General features: G+C 44.0%; 1 protein-coding gene across 1 annotated transcript; it reads left to right on the top strand.

Annotated features, from left to right (window-relative positions):
* Window positions 1–6,524: 6,524 nt before the first annotated feature.
* Window positions 6,525–14,156, top strand: LOC121571067 (fibrinogen beta chain). The gene is made up of 11 exons (XM_045221778.1): window positions 6,525–6,648; window positions 8,871–8,885; window positions 9,160–9,363; window positions 9,766–9,949; window positions 10,136–10,232; window positions 10,456–10,580; window positions 10,776–10,895; window positions 11,829–11,951; window positions 12,144–12,271; window positions 13,105–13,262; window positions 13,826–14,156. The coding sequence occupies exons 1-11, from the start codon at window positions 6,574–6,576 to the stop codon at window positions 14,055–14,057; spliced, it is 1,461 nt and encodes a 486-aa protein (XP_045077713.1). The 5' UTR covers window positions 6,525–6,573; the 3' UTR covers window positions 14,058–14,156.
* The last annotated feature ends 3,548 nt before the right edge of the window (window positions 14,157–17,704 follow it).

The following is a 17,704-nucleotide window of genomic DNA, read 5'->3' on the forward strand; positions in this document are numbered from 1 at the left end:
ACACATGACAACACAGCGTGGTAGCAACACAACATGACAACACAGCATGGTAGCAACACCACATGACAACACAGCATGGTAGCAACACCACATGACAACACAGCATGGTAGCAACACAACACGGTAGCAGCACAACATGGTACAAACATTGTTAGGCACAGACAACAGCACAAAGGCAAGAAGGTAGAGACAGCAATACATCACGCGAAGCAGCTACAACTATTTATGTGAATAAATACAATTTATTTGTCTATTCAGTTGTGTTTTTTTGCAGTGAATGACACTGTAATTTGATACTATAATATTATACCGTCCACTATAGTAACGTTAAGGATTTTATGTATCAAGAAAGTCCGTCTTATTTTGGGAGTGAAACTGTCAATATTTACAAATGGAGTCAATCAATATCAAGTCTGATAAGCATAGATATTTCTGTTATCAGTCAATCATATTAGTGTGAAAATAGGACACGTTCAAAACAGGAAAAACTCGCATTCTATTATTTTTCAAAAATAATCAGACAAAAATATGTTTCAGATTGTAAAAAAATATAGTCCACACATTTATTTAATTTTATTACGGCAATAAATGTACAACGTGAGTAAAATAAAAGACAAAGATATCAATGTTTATTATCAGTTTTGTTTATGATCTACTTCACTTGCTTTGGCAATGTAAACATATGTTTCCCATGCCAATAAAGCCCTTAAATTGAATTGATATATCAATGAATCGCATATTAGAAGTGAACAGTGTTGCCTCCGTCCTAATATTTGCGGCTCCCGCGCCCCAATCTGAGGTCGAACCAAGGATCCTCTGAAGACATTTACAACTGCCTCCCACGAAGCATAGTTACCCGTCGCTCCACAAAAGCCTCGGGCCTTGCAGAGCAAAGGACACTACAGCTTCAAGGTCTCAGAGCGAGTGACGGGACCGATTGAAACGCTACTAGAGCGCACCGCTAGCTAGCTAGCCATTTCACACCGGTTACGTGTGTGTGTGTGTGTGTGTGTGTGTGTGTGTGTGTGCGGTGTGTGTGTGTGTGTGTGTGTGTGTGTGTGTGTGTGTGGGTGGAACCTCTTCAGAATCATCTCCGGTTTCCAGTTCACAGGGTGAAACGTGATCAATAATCAATAAGTAAGTGATTGATAATAAATAATGAAGTGATCAATACTAACAGTAGCTGCGGTCGAGATGTCACCCTATCCCGTACACAGTGCACTACTTTAGACCAGAGCACCATGGTGCACTGTATCAAATCACATTTATTTACAAAGCCCTTTTTACATCAGCAGATGTCACAAAGTGCTATACAGAAACCCAGCCTAAAACCCCAAACAGCAAGCAATGGAGATGTAGAAGCACGGTGGCTAGGAAAAACTCCCTAGTAAGGCAGAAACCTAGAGAGGAACCAGGCTCTGAGGGGTGGCCAGTCCCCTTCTGGCTGTGGCGGGTGGAGATTATAACAGTACATGGGCAATCCTGGTCCTGGGGACCAAAAGGGGTGCTACATTTACATTTACATCATTTAGCAGACGCTCTTATCCAGAGCGACTTACAAATTGGTGCATTCAACTTATTATAGCCAGTGGGACAACCACCTTTTTCTTCTTTTTTTTATGGGGGGGTGGGGGAGGGGGGGTAGAAGGATTACTTTATCCTATCCCAGGTATTCCTTAAAGAAGTAGGGTTTCAAGTGTCTCCGGAAGGTGGTCAGTGACTCCGCTGTCCTGGCGTCGTGAGGGAGCTTGTTCCACCATTGGGGTGCCAGAGCAGCGAATAGCTTTGACTGTTTGCTGCTACACACCTGAAACTCCTCATCTGGCCTTTGATTTGAATCAGATGTGTAGTGTAGAGTGGAAAACTAAAATGTGCACCCCTTTGGGTCCCCAGGACCAGGACTGAACTGTGTGTGTTTATGTTGGTCTCTCTGGCTGACTGACTGTCTGGCTGGCTGGCTGGCTGACTGGCTGAATGACTGGCTGTCTGGATATCTGGCTATCTGTCTGACTGTCTGTCTGGCTGGCTGGCTGTCTGTCTGTCTGTCTGTCTGTCTGTCTGTCTGTCTGTCTGTCTGTCTGTCTGTATGTCTGGCTGTCTGTCTGTCTGTCTGTCTGTCTGTCTGTCTGTCTGTCTGTCTGGCTGACTGTCTGACTGTCTGTCTGTCTGTCTGGCTGGCTGGCTGGCTGACTGTCTAACTGGCAGAATGACTGGCTGTCTGTCTATCGATCGATCTTTGACACATCTGAAATGTCACATTAGTCCCTTTTGGGTTAAATGCGGAAGACACATTTCATATGAATGCATTCAGTTGCGTGACTGACTAGGTATCCCACTTTCCTTTCCCTTGTATAGTGTATTTGACCAGGGCCCATAGGGGTTTTTAACTGTCTCCACAAGGGGGAGCTCCTCATCATGTTTTTAAATTGGTTTGGTCTCCAACATCGTCTGCTGCTGGTCCAATAAAGCCAAACAAATATGGAGGCCTGTCTGAAATAGGAGAGGATATAGAAAAAGGAATACACTCTAGAGTCTGGAGACGGACGGACGGACAGACGGACGGACGGACAGACAGACAGACAGACAGACAGACAGACAGACAGACAGACAGACAGACAGACAGACAGACAGACAGACAGACAGACAGACAGACAGACAGACAGACAGACAGACAGACAGACAGACAGACAGACAGACAGACAGACAGACAGACAGATTTACCTGTAGACCAATATGTGGGTTAGTTGGAACTCCTGGATTAAGGCAAGCAGACTGACTGCACATAGCACAGTGTTTTATGAATGATTGATAAAGTTGTTGTGGTCATACCTGCTTACTCAAGCATTACATTGATGCCATTTTACTGACAGAATGATAACTATGACCAAATCCAACTGCAGTCTTTCAACACAAGTCCCCCAAAAAAGCGGGTTTCCTTCTTTTATACAGAAAGAGTGTGAACCAACTCTACCTGGGGCAGTCCTGGGGTGTATTCATTAAACCAACTCTACCTGGGGCAGTCCTGGGGTGTATTCATTAAACCAACTCTACCTGGGGCAGTCCTGGGGTGTATTCATTAAACCAACTCTACCTGGGGCAGTCCTGGGGTGTATTCATTAAACCAACTCTACCTGGGGCAGTCCTGGGGTGTATTCATTAAACCAACTCTACCTGGGGCAGTCCTGGGGTGTATTCATTAAACCAACTCTACCTGGGGCAGTCCTGGGGTGTATTCATTAGTACAGACCACAGGAGGTTGGTGGCACCTTCATCGGGGAGGACATGCTCATAGTAATAAAACGCTTCTCAAAGGAAAACATTTTGCAATAAAAACAAGAGTATGTCATGTAGGTCTATCCCCGTTTGGTCCCATCAGCTTCCGTTTGGTTCCTAGTGAGGACACCCCAGGCTCAGGCTGAATGTCCTCCATCGATCCAGCAGTCCAAAGGGTGTGTTTGATGTTCAATCTGCAACGTTGACATTTAGTGGGTGGAGGTATGACGGTCCCATCCAGGTAAACACCATGATCAAACAAATAGCATGTTCTGTCAACTGAGTGACTACTCAGCTATGGGAAATGATGATGATGAAGATTGTCTTCAATCAACTGGAAGGGTAGAGAATGAGACAGATGTTTACATGTTACGCAATATGTACAGTGGGGAGAACAAGTATTTGATACACTGCCGATTTTGCAGGTTTTCCTACTTACAAAGCATGTAGAGGTCTGTCATTTTTTATCATTGGTACACTTCAACTGTTAGAGACGGAATCTAAAACAAAAATCCAGAAAATCACATTGTATGATTTTTAAGTAATTAATTTGCATTTTATTGCATGACATAAGTATTTGATACATCAGAAAAGCAGAACTTAATATTTGGTACAGAAACCTTTGTTTGCAATTACAGAGATCATACGTTTCCTGTAGGTCTTGACCAGGTTGGCACACACTGCAGCAGGGATTTTGGCCCACTCCTCCATACAGACCTTCTCCAGATCCTTCAGGCTTCGGGGCTGTTGCTGGGCAATACGGACTTTCAGCTCCCTCCAAAGATTTTCTAATGGGTTCAGGTCTGGAGACTGGCTAGGTCACTCCAGGACCTTGAGATGCTTCTTACGGAGCCACTCCTCAGTTGCCCTGGTTGTGTGTTTCGGGTCGTTGTCATGCTGGAAGACCCAGCCACGACCCATCTTCAATGCTCTTACTGAGGGAAGGAGGTTGTTGGCCAAGATCTCGCGATACATGGCCCCATCCATCCTCCCCTCAATACAGTGCAGTCGTCCTGTCCCCTTTGCAGAAAGCATCACCAAAGAATGATGTTTCCACCTCCATGCTTCACGGTTGGGATGGCGTTCTTGGGGTTGTACTCATCCTTCTTCTTCCTCCAAACACGGCGAGTGGAGTTTAGACCAAAAATACCAAAAAGCTCTATTTTTGTCTCATCAGACCACATGACCTTCTCCCATTCCTCCTCTGGATCATCCAGATGGTCATTGGCAAACTTCAGACGGGCCTGGACATGCGCTGGCTTGAGCAGGGGGACCTTGCGTGCGCTGCAGGATTTTAATCCATGATGGCGTAGTGTGTTACTAATGGTTTTCTTTGAGACTGTGGTCCCAGCTCTCTTCAGGTCATTGACCAGTCCTGCCGTGTAGTTCTGGGCTGATCCCTCACCTTCCTCATGATCATTGATGCCCCACGAGGTGAGATCTTGCGTGGAGCCCCAGACCGAGGTTGATTGACCGTCATAATAATTGCGCCAACAGTTGTTGCCTTCTCACCAAGCTGCTTGCCTATTGTCCTGTAGCCCATCCCAGCCTTGTGCAGGTCTACAATTTTATCCCTGATGTCCTTACACAGCTCTCTGGTCTTGGCCATTGTGGAGAGGTTGGAGTCTGTTTGATTGAGTGTGTGGACAGGTGTCTTTTATACAGGTAACGAGTTCAAACAGGTGCAGTTAATACAGGTAATGTGTGGAGAACAGGAGGGCTTCTTAAAGAAAAATTAACAGGTCTGTGAGAGCCGGAATTCTTACTGGTTGGTAGGTGATCAAATACTTATGGCATGCAATAAAATGCAAATTAATTACTTAAAAATCATACAATGTGATTTTCTGGATTTTTGTTTTAGATTCTGTCTCTCACAGTTGAAGTGTACCTATGATAAAAATTACAGACCTCTACATGCTTTGTAAGTAGGGAAACCTGCAAAATCGGCAGTGTATCAAATACTTGTTCTCCCCACTGTATGTATGCTGACTATGAGACATATCAACACATTTTTCGTAACCTGCTGTACTTTATGATCATTCTAAAGTTCTGCTCCAGATTAGAGCCCATAGGGTGACATTCTAAAGTTCTGCTCCAGACTAGAGCCCATAGGGTGACATTTTAAAGTTCTGCTCCAGATTAGAGCCCATAGGGTGACATTCTAAAGTTCTGCTCCAGATTAGAGCCCATAGGGTGACATTCTAAAGTTCTGCTCCAGGTTAGAGCCCATAGGTTGACATTCTAAAGTTCTGCTCCAGATTAGAGCCAATAGGGTGACATTCTAAAGTTCTGCTCCAGGTTAGAGCCCATAGGGTGACATTCTAAAGTTCTGTTCCAGATTAGAGCCCATAGGGTGACATTCTAAAGTTCTGCTCCAGCTTGGAGCCCATAGGGTGACATTCTAAAGTTCTGCTCCAGATTAGAGCCAATAGGGTGACATTCTAAAGTTCTGCTCCAGATTAGAGCCCATAGGGTGACATTTTAAAGTTCTGCTCCAGATTAGAGCCCATAGGGTGACATTCTAAAGTTCTGCTCCAGGTTAGAGCCCATAGGGTGACATTCTAAAGTTCTGCTCCAGATTAGAGCCAATAGGGTGACATTCTAAAGTTCTGCTCCAGGTTAGAGCCCATAGGGTGACATTCTAAAGTTCTGTTCCAGATTAGAGCCCATAGGGTGACATTCTAAAGTTCTGCTCCAGCTTGGAGCCCATAGGGTGACATTCTAAAGTTCTGCTCCAGATTAGAGCCAATAGAGTGACATTCTAAAGTTCTGCTCCAGGTTAGAGCCCATATGGTGACATTCTAAAGTTCTGCTCCAGATTAGAGCCCATATGGTGACATTCTAAAGTTCTGCTCCAGATTAGAGCCCTTAGGGTGACATGACATTCGGAACACATTCCTAGAACCTGATTTAAGGTCAGGTTTACATTCAACCTCCATTGTGGTTAAGTTTTGAATTGAGGGAGGGTACACTCCTAGATCAGTGGTTAGAGGGAACTTGATCGAGTGTGTGTGTGTGTGTGTGTGTGAGAGAGAGAGAGAGAGAGAGAGAGAGAGAGAGAGAGAGAGAGAGAGAGAGAGAGAGAGAGAGAGAGAGAGAGAGAGAGAGAGAGAGAGAGAGAGAGAGAGAGAGAGAGAGAGAGAGAGAGAGAGAGAGAGAGAGAGAGAGAGAGAGAGAGAGAGAGAGAGAGGGAGGGAGGTGCTTCAAGCGTGGGACAGGTATAAATAAATGTATGTCCTCCACTGAAATCTGTATATTTTCAAAGGCAGAAACTTTATTGAGACACCATCTAACGCCAACATGAAGTGGCTACTGCTGCTCTGCCTGTGTGTCTATGCTGTCCGTTGTCAAGACGACTATGACGATTATGGCCTGGTAATGTATATACTCTCTCTCTCTCTCTCTCTCTCTCTCTCTCTCTCTCTCTCTCTCTCTCTCTCTCTCTCTCTCTCTCTCTCTCTCTCTCTCTCTCTCTCTCTCTCTCTCTCTCTCTCTCTTCTCTCTCTCTCTCTCTCTCTCTCTCTCTCTCTCTCTCTCTCGCTCTCTCTCTCTCTCTCTCTCTCTCTCTCTCTCTCTCTCTCTCTCTCTCTCTCTCTCTCTCTCTCTCTCTCTCTCTCTCTCTCTCTCTCTCTCTCTCTCTCTCTTCCTCCTCCCCTCCTCCCCTTTCTCCTCTCTCTCTCTCTCTCTCTCTCTCTCTCTCTCTCTCTCTCTCTCTCTCTCTCTCTCTCTCTCTCTCTCTCTTTCTCTCTCTCTCTCTCTCTCTCTCTCTCTCTCTCTCTCTCTCTCTCTCTCTCTCTCTCTCTCTCTCTCTCTCTCTCTCTCTCTCTCTCTCTCTCTCTCTCTCTCTCTCTCTCTCTCTCTCTCTCTCTCTCTCTCTCTCTAATCATTATTATTAATGTAAAGGTCCAATGCAGACGTTTTTATCTCAATATCAAATAATTTCATACTGTTTCGTTTTCAATTAAAATGGTCAAAAAGAAACAAGAATAGCTTCTTAGCAAAGAGCAATTTCTCAAGCAAGAATTTTGCTAGGACTGTCTGGGAGTGATCTGAGTGGGGAGGGGAAAACAGAAAATTAGCTGTTATTGGCAGAGAAGCTTTGAACTCTCTTTCTTATTGGTCTATTAACTAATTTACCACCTGGTGATGTCATCAGGCAGGCCAAACTCCATCCCACCAAAACAGGCAGAAATTTCAAACAGCTCTTACACTAAAAGGATATTATCATAATTTCACAGTATTATTCCAACCTCATAGAGTGGAAATATATATATAAAACGTAGGAAAATCATATTTTTGACAGCACTGGGCCTTTAACTCTTAAATGTGAAGGGACTTTGAGCGGTTCTGTACCGGTTCCGACTAACATGTTGTTGTACAAAGCGCTCTGTGAACGCTTTAGGGTCCTGTACCTTTCAGTGCCAGAATGACCCATCTGTCTGCTCTCTGTTTCCACTCTTTAAGTGGACCTGACTTGAAGTGTCAGGTTTCAGACACCACATTTGCATATGGAGTGATATGTCTCTCAATTATCTCTTCCTCTGAGCGAGTGAGCCCAGCTTGGGAGACGGCAAATGAACGCCGACAGTCCAGCTAGTCCAGCCATTGTGGTTTCGTCTCGCTGTGATACTGTCCTCCGGATTTAGAGCTCTCAACATGAAAACATGCTAAATAATTTCATAGAATTGAAAGAACACCACTAATCACTTCGTGCTTAAAGCTGAAATTGTAATGAGTCTGCACACATTTAAATGCTGTCAGTTATATGAAATAGTGCCAATATTGCACTGTCACTAAGTACGATCATATTTACTTGACAGCTATAAGAAATGTGAAATCTTATAGCAAGTCATTTATAATTTGATTGTTGCTATATTTAGAAAGCAGTTCAGTCATTTCAAGCCCGATTTCCCCGCTTTTGTTGAATAGGGAAAAAATAATATATTATTTTTCATATTTTCATAATATTTGTGCTATATACTTGAGCTCGTGTCCTCAAAAGTGAGTGCACCTCAGCAATTTATAACTATTTTACCAGAATGGTGAGTACCAGACCGTTTAAAAAAAAAAATGCAACATTACTAGTTATTGTTTACCAGAGAGATGAGATTCTAATCTTTCTGCCAGTTATTGTTTATCTCATGATAAATTATGACGTTTGGATATGTTTATTTAGGGCGGAAACCTTAATTTTTTTGCCCTATCATTCAAGTGGTTTAAAACAAAACCTAGCGACTTTGTCAAGAGGTTTGGTTCTCTTGGTGTAACTGCTAAGATGTTGGCTTGACAGTCAATGGACACGGGTTCGAGTCCTGGTTGGGGCTACAATGTGTAATTAGTATAAACAATATATGCAATTTAGTGTTATTATTATTATAAAAATGCAAATTGGAGTTAATGATCATTGATTACTGTCTTCACTCTCTGAACCCTCTAAAATAGTGTGTACGTTGCAACATTTTTAATAATGATATTCTCATTTTCAATAAATATAGCTAATACTTTTAATGGTAATTTTTATATTTAAAAATATGTTTTATTAAACTTGTCCTGTTTTTAATGCTAATGATTTTGATTTTATTTTTTATCTCTCACAGGGGGATAAGACTGATGTAAGTGGATCTCTTTCATTTGTCTCATCTAGATTCCCTCATAGTGTCCCTTAGTCTTTCACACGGAATTCCTCTGCAAAGTTTAATCTCTCTCTCTCTCTCTCTCTCTCTCTCTCTCTCTCTCTCTCTCTCTCCCTCTCCCTATCCCTCTCTCTCTCTCTCTCTCTATCTCTCTCTCTGTCTCTCTCTCTCTCTCTCTCTCTCTCTCTCTCTCTCTCTCTCTCTCTGTCTCTCTCTCTCTCTCTGTCTCTCTCTCTCTATCCCCCCACCTCAGCCCAAAACAGCTGTGGACCCTCGCGGCCACCGTCCCTTGTCCAGAGGGAGTGAGACCTACACCCCCGCCCGCAACAACCCCCCTCCCATCAGCGGTGGCGACCGTTACCGGGCGCGACCCACGGCGGCTCCTGCCAGAGGCACAGAACAGGAGAAGGAGGAGCAACCGGAGGCTGGGGGGTGTACTCACGCCTCTGAACAAATGGTGAGTGTTCAACTATCATTCATCAATACCAAATGAGTTACACTGATCACATCAATTACGTTAATCCAGCCTCTCTACACTGATCACATCAATTACATTAATCCAGCCTCTCCACATTGATTGATAAAGTGTAGTTAATCATGCAGGCCCTATAGGGGGGTGTTGTGTCTTACGGGCTGTGGAGACAACACATCCTTAGCATTAGCATCTACCATCTCTGCCATAGAGATCCTATGGTCACAGCAGAAACACTTCCTTAGCATCTAAAGTCATTGGAAAAACACTTCCTTAGCATTAGCAACTACCATCTCTACCATAGAGATCTTATGGTCACAGCGGAAACACTTCCTTAGCATTAGCATCTACATTATCCAGTGTGTCCGTCCTCCTCCGGCCCTATAGGGGGTGCTGTGTCCTACAGGCTGTGAGCTGAAGACGGCCATACTGAAACAAGAGAGGAACGTGAAAGAGGAAGTCAGGAGGATGCAGAAAGATGTGGACGACCTGTCGAGATCCTCTAATAACGTCTATAACTACGTAGACGGCATGTCCTCCGCACTGAGAGAGAGACAGCTAGTCAGCAACGGTGAGATGGAGAAGACAAACATACGTGGAGAAACACAGTGATACCGCCGGTCTGTGAGATGTTACTGGTTTAAAACAAGGTTAAGAGACACTGCCTTAGCCCTCCCCCCTCCCCTCCTCCCCTCCTCCCCTCCTCCCCTCCTCCCTCCCCCCTCCCTCCCCCTCCCTCCCCCTCTCTCCTCTGCAGAGAATGGTAACCTGGTGAGTCAGTACACGGAGGACTTGGAGACCCAGCATGCCTTTGCAAAGGAGGCTATAGACACCGTGTTCCCATCTAACATCAGGTGTGTGTGTGTGTGTGTGTGTGTGTGTGTGTGTGTGTGTGTGTGCGTGCGTGCGTGCGTGCGTGCGTGCGTGTGTGTGTGTGTATGTGTGTGTGTGTGTGCGTGTGCATGTGTGTGTGTATCGGAAGAGCTGGGTACAGCAGAAGAGCAAATTCCATCTGGTCTGGGTTATTAATCAAGTTTTTTTCTTCTTCTGCTTCTTCTCCTTATTCGTCTAAACCAGGATACTGCAGGGAGTCCTGGACAAGATCCGCTTGAAGATTCAGAGAGTGGAGAAGGCGATCCTGGCCCAGAGAGAGGAATGCAAGGAGCCATGCACCGTCTCCTGCCCCATACCTGTTGTCTCTGGTGAGGATGAAGACTGTGGGTGGGTGGGTGGTTCTGTTGGTGGAAGTGTAGCGGAGGTGAGTCAGACTCACTTCAAAATCGCTGTCACCCTCGGGCTAATAGGATGGTTTCCCAGGCGGGAGACCGGGGTTCAGATCACACCTGTGACATACGACTAAACTGGTCCCTCCTTCCTCTCACTGACCCTCCCTCCAGGTAAGGAGTGTGAGGACATCTACAGGAAAGGAGGAAGGGATTCTGGGATGTATCTGGTCCAGCCTGACTCCTTCTACCCGCCCTACAAGGTCTACTGTGACCAGACCACTCAGAATGGAGGTGGGTGGTTGTTCTTCTCTCTCTCTCTCTGTCTCTCTCTCTCTCTCTCTCTCTCTCTCTCTCTCTCTCTCGCCCCCTCTCTCTCGCTCTCTTTCTCTCTCTCTCCCCCTCTCTCTCTCTCTCTTTCTCTCTCTCTCCCCCTCTCTCTCTCTCTCTTTCTCTCTCTCCCTCTCTCTCTCTCTCTCTCTCTCTCTCTCTCTCTCTCTCTCTCTCTCTCTCTCTCTCTCTCTCTCTCTGTCTCTCTCTCTCTCTCTCTCTCTCTCTCTCTCTCTCTCTCTCTCTCTCTCTCTCTCTCTCTCTCTCTCTCTCTCTCTCTCTCTCTCTCTCTCTCTCTCTCTCTCTCTCTCTCTCTCTCTCTCTCTCTCTCTCTCTCTCTCTCTCTCTCTCTCTCTCTCTCTCTCTCTCTCTCTCTCTCTCTCTCTCTGTCTCTCTCTCTCTCTCTCTCTCGTCTTCTACCAGCCTTACAAGGTCTCTCTGTCCCTCCCTCCTTCTCGACCTCACTTCCTCTCTCACATTCCCTCGTTTGACAGTTCTCCATTGGCCATTCACCTAGCTTAGTGGTTAAGAGTGTTCGGCCAGTAACCAAAAGGTTGCTGATTCGAATCCCCGAGTCGGCTAGGTGAAAATCTGTCATTGTGCCCTTGAGCAAGGCACTTAACCCTAACTACTTCTGTAAGTTGCTCTGGATAAGAGAGTCTGCTAAATGACTATTGTAAATGTCTTGTCCCTCTGCTGTCCTCCCCCTCTCCTCCCCCTCTCCTCCACCTCTCCTCCCCCTCTCCTCCCCCTCTCCTCCACTCCCTCCACTTCCTCCCCTCTCCTCCTCCACTCTCTCCCCTCTCCTCCCTCTCCTCCACCTCTCCTCTCCTCCCCTCTCTCCCCTCTTTCCCTCTCCTCACCCTCTCCTCCCCCTCTCCTCCCCCTCTCCTCCAGGCTGGACGACTATTCAGAACAGGATGGATGGTTCTGTAGACTTTGGCCGGCGTTGGGACGACTACCGTAGCGGTTTCGGGAATATTGCCTTCAAAGTCGGGAAGGGACACTGCAACACTCCAGGTGAGACCAAACAAACAGTAAAAAACAGTAAATAGTTACCGGGGTCGATGACATTTAAAATCAGTCAATTCAGGTTAAGGGAAAGGCATGAAAGGTAACATTGGATAAGCATACTGCTGTCCACTGCTATTCATTAACATCTATTGTCAAATAATGTCACTGACCCTGTGTTTGTCCTGTGTCACGTGACAGGGGAGTACTGGCTGGGTAACGAACGCATCAGTCAGCTGACCAAGCAGGGTCCTACTGAGGTCCTCATGGAGATGGAGGATTGGTCTGGCAACAAGGTCCACGCCCAGTACAAACAGTTTACCATACAGGTAACACAGCCACGCCCAGTACCTTTACCATACAGGTAACACAGCCACGCCCAGTACCTTTACCATACAGGTAACACAGCCACGCCCAGTACCTTTACCATACAGGTAACACAGCCACGCCCAGTACCTTTACCATACAGGTAACACAGCCACGCCCAGTACCTTTACCATACAGGTAACACAGCCACGCCCAGTACCTTTACCATACAGGTAACACAGCCACGCCCAGTACCTTTACCATACAGGTAACACAGCCACGCCCAGTACCTTTACCATACAGGTAACACAGCCACGCCCAGTACCTTTACCATACAGGTAACACAGCCACGCCCAGTACCTTTACCATACAGGTAACACAGCCACGCCCAGTACCTTTACCATACAGGTAACACAGCCACGCCCAGTACCTTTACCATACAGGTAACACAGCCACGCCCAGTACCTTTACCATACAGGTAACACAGCCACACCCAGTACCTTTACCATACAGGTAACACAGCCACGCCCAGTACCTTTACCATACAGGTAACACAGCCACGCCCAGTACCTTTACCATACAGGTAACACAGCCACGCCCAGTACCTTTACCATACAGGTAACAGACAGACAGACAGACAGACAGACAGACAGACAGTTTACCATACAGATAACCGTTAATACACAGTCTAACAGACAGGCCATATAGGTACAGAATCTATCCTTTCTGAGCAGCAGCAGGTGGAAATATAAAACTCTAGGTTGGTTTACTGTAAAGCACTTTGCACAGAAAATGTTGTTGTCAAAATGGGATTATTGCAAATAAAAAGCAGAACTTACTGACTAATGTATTGTAGGGCGAGGCGTCCAAATATTTGATGGCGATCAACGGGTACTCTGGTACGGCCGGTAACGTGATGCTGGAGGGAGCTACGGGGCTGTTTGGACAGAACCGGACCATGACCATCCACAACGGAATGATGTTCAGCACCTACGACAGGGACAATGATAACTGGTATGTGATGATCTCTCTCTCTTTCTTTCTTTCGGCTTTGCTCAGCTCTCTCGCTCTCTCTCTCTCTCTCTCTCTCTCTCTCTCTCTCTCTCTCTCTCTCTCTCTCTCTCTCTCTCTCTGTCTCTCTCGCTCTCTCTCTCTCTCTCTCTCTCTCTCTCTCTCTCTCTCTCTCTCTCTCTCTCTCTCTCTCTCTCTCTCTCTCTCTCTCTCTCTCTCTCTCTCTCTCTCTCTCTCTCTCTCTCTCTCTCTCTCTGTGATGATATTGAATGGGAAACCAGGGTCGATTGGATGGTTAGTTGATTGGTTAGTCAATAAATGACAACTATCTAATGGGTCAAGATACATTAACTTATCCTCTCTCTCTCTCTATCCCCATCTCTCTCTCTGTCTCTCTCCCCACCCCTCTCTCTCTCTCTCTCTCTCTCTCTCTCTCTCTCTCTCTCTCTCTCTGTCTCTCTCCCCACCTCTTCTTCTCTCTCTCTCTCTCTCTCTCTCTTTCTTCTTTTCTCTCTCTCTCTCTCTCTCTCTCTCTCTCTCTGTCTCTCTCCCCTCCCCTCTAACAGGACTCCAGGTGACCCGTCCAAGCAGTGCTCTCGTGAGGACGGCGGTGGCTGGTGGTACAACAGGTGTCACTCAGCCAATCCCAACGGCCGTTACTACTGGGGCGGGGCTTACACCCGGTACATGGCAAAACACGGGACGGATGATGGTATGGTGTGGATGAACTGGAAGGGATCCTGGTACTCTCTCAAAGCCATCTGCATGAAGATCAGGCCCTACTTCGCCTCGCGGTAGACACACAGGGAGACACACACAGTGAGGGACTCACACAGGGAGGGACACACAGAGACACACACAGGGAGGGACACACAGAGACACACACAGGGAGACACACACAGGGAGGGACACACAGAGACACACACAGTGAGGGACTCACACAGGGAGGGACACACAGAGACACACACAGGGAGGGACACACAGAGACACACACAGTGAGGGACTCACACAGGGAGGGACACACAGAGACACACACAGGGAGGGACACACAGAGACACACACAGTGAGGGACTCACACAGGGAGGGACACACAGAGACACACACAGGGAGGGACACACAGAGACACACACAGTGAGGGACTCACACAGGGAGGGACACACAGAGACACACACAGGGAGGGACACACAGGGAGACACACACTGGTGCAGCGTTTTCCAGTCCTAGCACAACACACCTCATTCAACTAATCAACTCCTCATCAAGCTTTGAGTCAGGTGTGTTAGTGCTATGGCCCCGTTTGGGTCCCCAGGACCAAGACTGGAAAACACTGCACTAGTGTTCAGATGTGAGAGAGAGAACAGTGAGGCACTAGTGTGTTCAGATGTGAGAGAGAGAACAGAGAACAGTCAGTTTCTGAATGAGAGAGAACAGAGAACAGTCAGTTTCTGAATGAGAGAGAGAACAGAGAACAGTCCGTTTCTGAATGAGAGAGAGAACAGAGAACAGTCAGTTTCTGAATGAGAGAGAGAACAGAGAACAGTCAGTTTCTGAATGAGAGTGAGAACAGAGAACAGTCAGTTTCTGAATGAGAGAGAGAACAGTAAGTTTCTGAATGAGAGAGAGAACAGAGAACAGTCAGTTTCTGAATGAGAGTGAGAACAGAGAACAGTCCGTTTCTGAATGAGAGAGAGAACAGTAAGTTTCTGAATGAGAGAGAGAACAGAGAACAGTCAGTTTCTGAATGAGAGAGAGAACAGAGAACAGTCAGTTTCTGAATGAGAGAGAGAACAAAGAACAGTCAGTTTCTGAATGAGAGAGAGAACAGAGAACAGTCAGTTTCTGAATGAGAGAGAGAACAGAGAACAGTCAGTTTCTGAATGAGAGAGAGAACAGAGAACAGTCAGTTTCTGAATGAGAGTGAGAACAGAGAACAGTCCGTTTCTGAATGAGAGAGAGAACAGAGAACAGTCAGTTTCTGAATGAGAGTGAGAACAAAGAACAGTCAGTTTCTGAATGAGAGAGAGAACAGAGAACAGTCCGTTTCTGAATGAGAGCGAGAACAGTAAGTTTCTGAATGAGAGAGAGAACAAAGAACAGTCAGTTTCTGAATGAGAGAGAGAACAGAGAACAGTCAGTTTCTGAATGAGAGAGAGAACAGAGAACAGTCCGTTTCTGAATGAGAGAGAGAACAGAGAACAGTCAGTTTCTGAATGAGAGAGAGAACAGAGAACAGTCCGTTTCTGAATGAGAGAGAGAACAGAGAACAGTCCGTTTCTGAATGTGACAATCATAATCTATTCTAAATCTCAAATAAAGGAACAGGAAACGTATAATGACTTAAGTAGGGTTTTTAAATATACTTAAGAGGGAGAAAAAGGTGCACTACAGATGATGTTATCTAAAAGGGTTTTTTCAAACCTGAACTGAAGTCTTTTTAAAGTTGAACAGAGAAAAGTAATGTAAAAAAAAAAGATTTTAAACATGATAAAACACTATTGTAACATTTTAGTCATTTAGTAGACACTCTTATCCAGAGCGACTTACAGTTAGCGAGTGCATACATTTTCATACTGGTCCCCCGTGGGAATCAAACCCACAACCCTGGCGTTGCAAGCGCCATGCTCTACCAACTGAGCTACACGTGAACAGCATGTGTTGTTCCTGTGTGTGTGTCACTGTGTGATGTGTGTGTGCTTTGGGACAAGTATATGTACAAGTATATATATATATATATGTATATAAGTATTCAAATAAATATTAGCAGAGGACTGTCCCTTACTGTACTAAATAAAAACATTCTGAGGAACCTATTTGTGTTTGATCGTCATCATTGTATCTACCCACAGCCATCAGATCATTACATGGAATATGATATTATATATGGTATGATATGATAATATGATATGATATGGCATGATATGATAATATGATATGATATGATATGATATGATAATATGATATGATAATATGATATGATATGATATGATAATATGATATGATATGATATGATAATATGATATGATATGATATGATAATAGGATATGGTATGATATGATAGTATGATATGATATGATAATATGATATGATATGATAATATGATAATATGATATGGTATGATATGATATGATATGATAATATGATATGATATGATAATATGATATGATATGATAATATGAAATGATATGATATGATAATATGATATGATATGATATATGATATGATATGATATGATAATATGATATGATATGATATGATAATAGGATATGGTATGATATGATAATATGATATGATAATATGATATGATATGATAATATGATATAATTTGATAATATGATAATATGATATGGTATGATATGATATGATAATATGATATGATATGATATGATAATATGATATGATAATATGAAATGATATGATATGATAATATGATATGATATGATAATATGATATGATATGATAATAGGATCTCTCTCTCTCTCTATGGTATGATATGATAATATGATATGATATGATATGATAATATGATATAATATGATAATATGATAATATGATATGGTATGATATGATATGATATGATAATATGATATGATAATATGATAATATGATATGATATGATAATATGATATGGTATGATATGATATGATATGGTATGATATGATATGATAATATGATATGGTATGATATGATATGATATGATAATATGATATGATATGATATGATAATATGATATGGTATGATATGATATGATATGGTATGATATGATAATAAGATATGATAATATGATATGTATGATATGATAATATGATATGATAATATGATATGGTATGATATGATAATATGATATGGTATTAACTGACCTTTAAAATGTAAAAGTAATAATACCAACGTAACGATATAAAGAATATATATATAGAGAGAATGTATAGAATCTATAGTGTACTATAGTGCTGTAGGTCAGAATACTTTAACTTTTCTTATGTAAACTTTTATACACAGAAGAGACAGTCCATGTTCATCTAAATGGCCCCTTCCATTTACCGGTGAAAAAAAAAAAAAACTTTAATATTTTCATTCATATAAGCACATTCATACTTTATATTGCTTTATATTTTGGTTGCTAGAGACGCGAACCAGTTCATTCGATTAGGATGCCGACCCAGTCGATCATTCGATTAGTTCGATATTTATGGATGCCGACCCAGTCGATCATTCGATTAGTTCGATATTTATGGATGCCGACCTAGTCGATCATTCGATTAGTTTGATATTTATGGATGCCGACCCAGTCGATCATTCGATTAGTTCGATACTTATGGATGCCGACCTAGTCGATCATTCCATTAGTTCGGTACTTATGGATGCCGACCCAGTCGTTCATTCTTTATGTTCCGTTGCCATGCTCGCTGGCAACATTCTTATCCCTTGCTAGCATCCCCACCACCCAG

The sequence above is a fragment of the Coregonus clupeaformis genome, chromosome 8 (assembly GCF_020615455.1).
Source record: "Coregonus clupeaformis isolate EN_2021a chromosome 8, ASM2061545v1, whole genome shotgun sequence".
Taxonomy (NCBI): Eukaryota; Metazoa; Chordata; class Actinopteri; order Salmoniformes; family Salmonidae; genus Coregonus; species Coregonus clupeaformis.

Excerpts from the sequence above, each read along its gene's own strand:
- LOC121571067 (XM_045221778.1), top strand. The coding sequence starts at position 6,574 with ATGAAGTGGCTACTGCTGCTCTGCCTGTGTGTCTATGCTGTCCGTTGT. Across the intron at positions 10,581-10,775 it reads CCCCATACCTGTTGTCTCTG|GTAAGGAGTGTGAGGACATC; the intron begins GTGAGGATGAAG and ends CCCTCCCTCCAG. Across the intron at positions 12,272-13,104 it reads ACAAACAGTTTACCATACAG|GGCGAGGCGTCCAAATATTT; the intron begins GTAACACAGCCA and ends AATGTATTGTAG.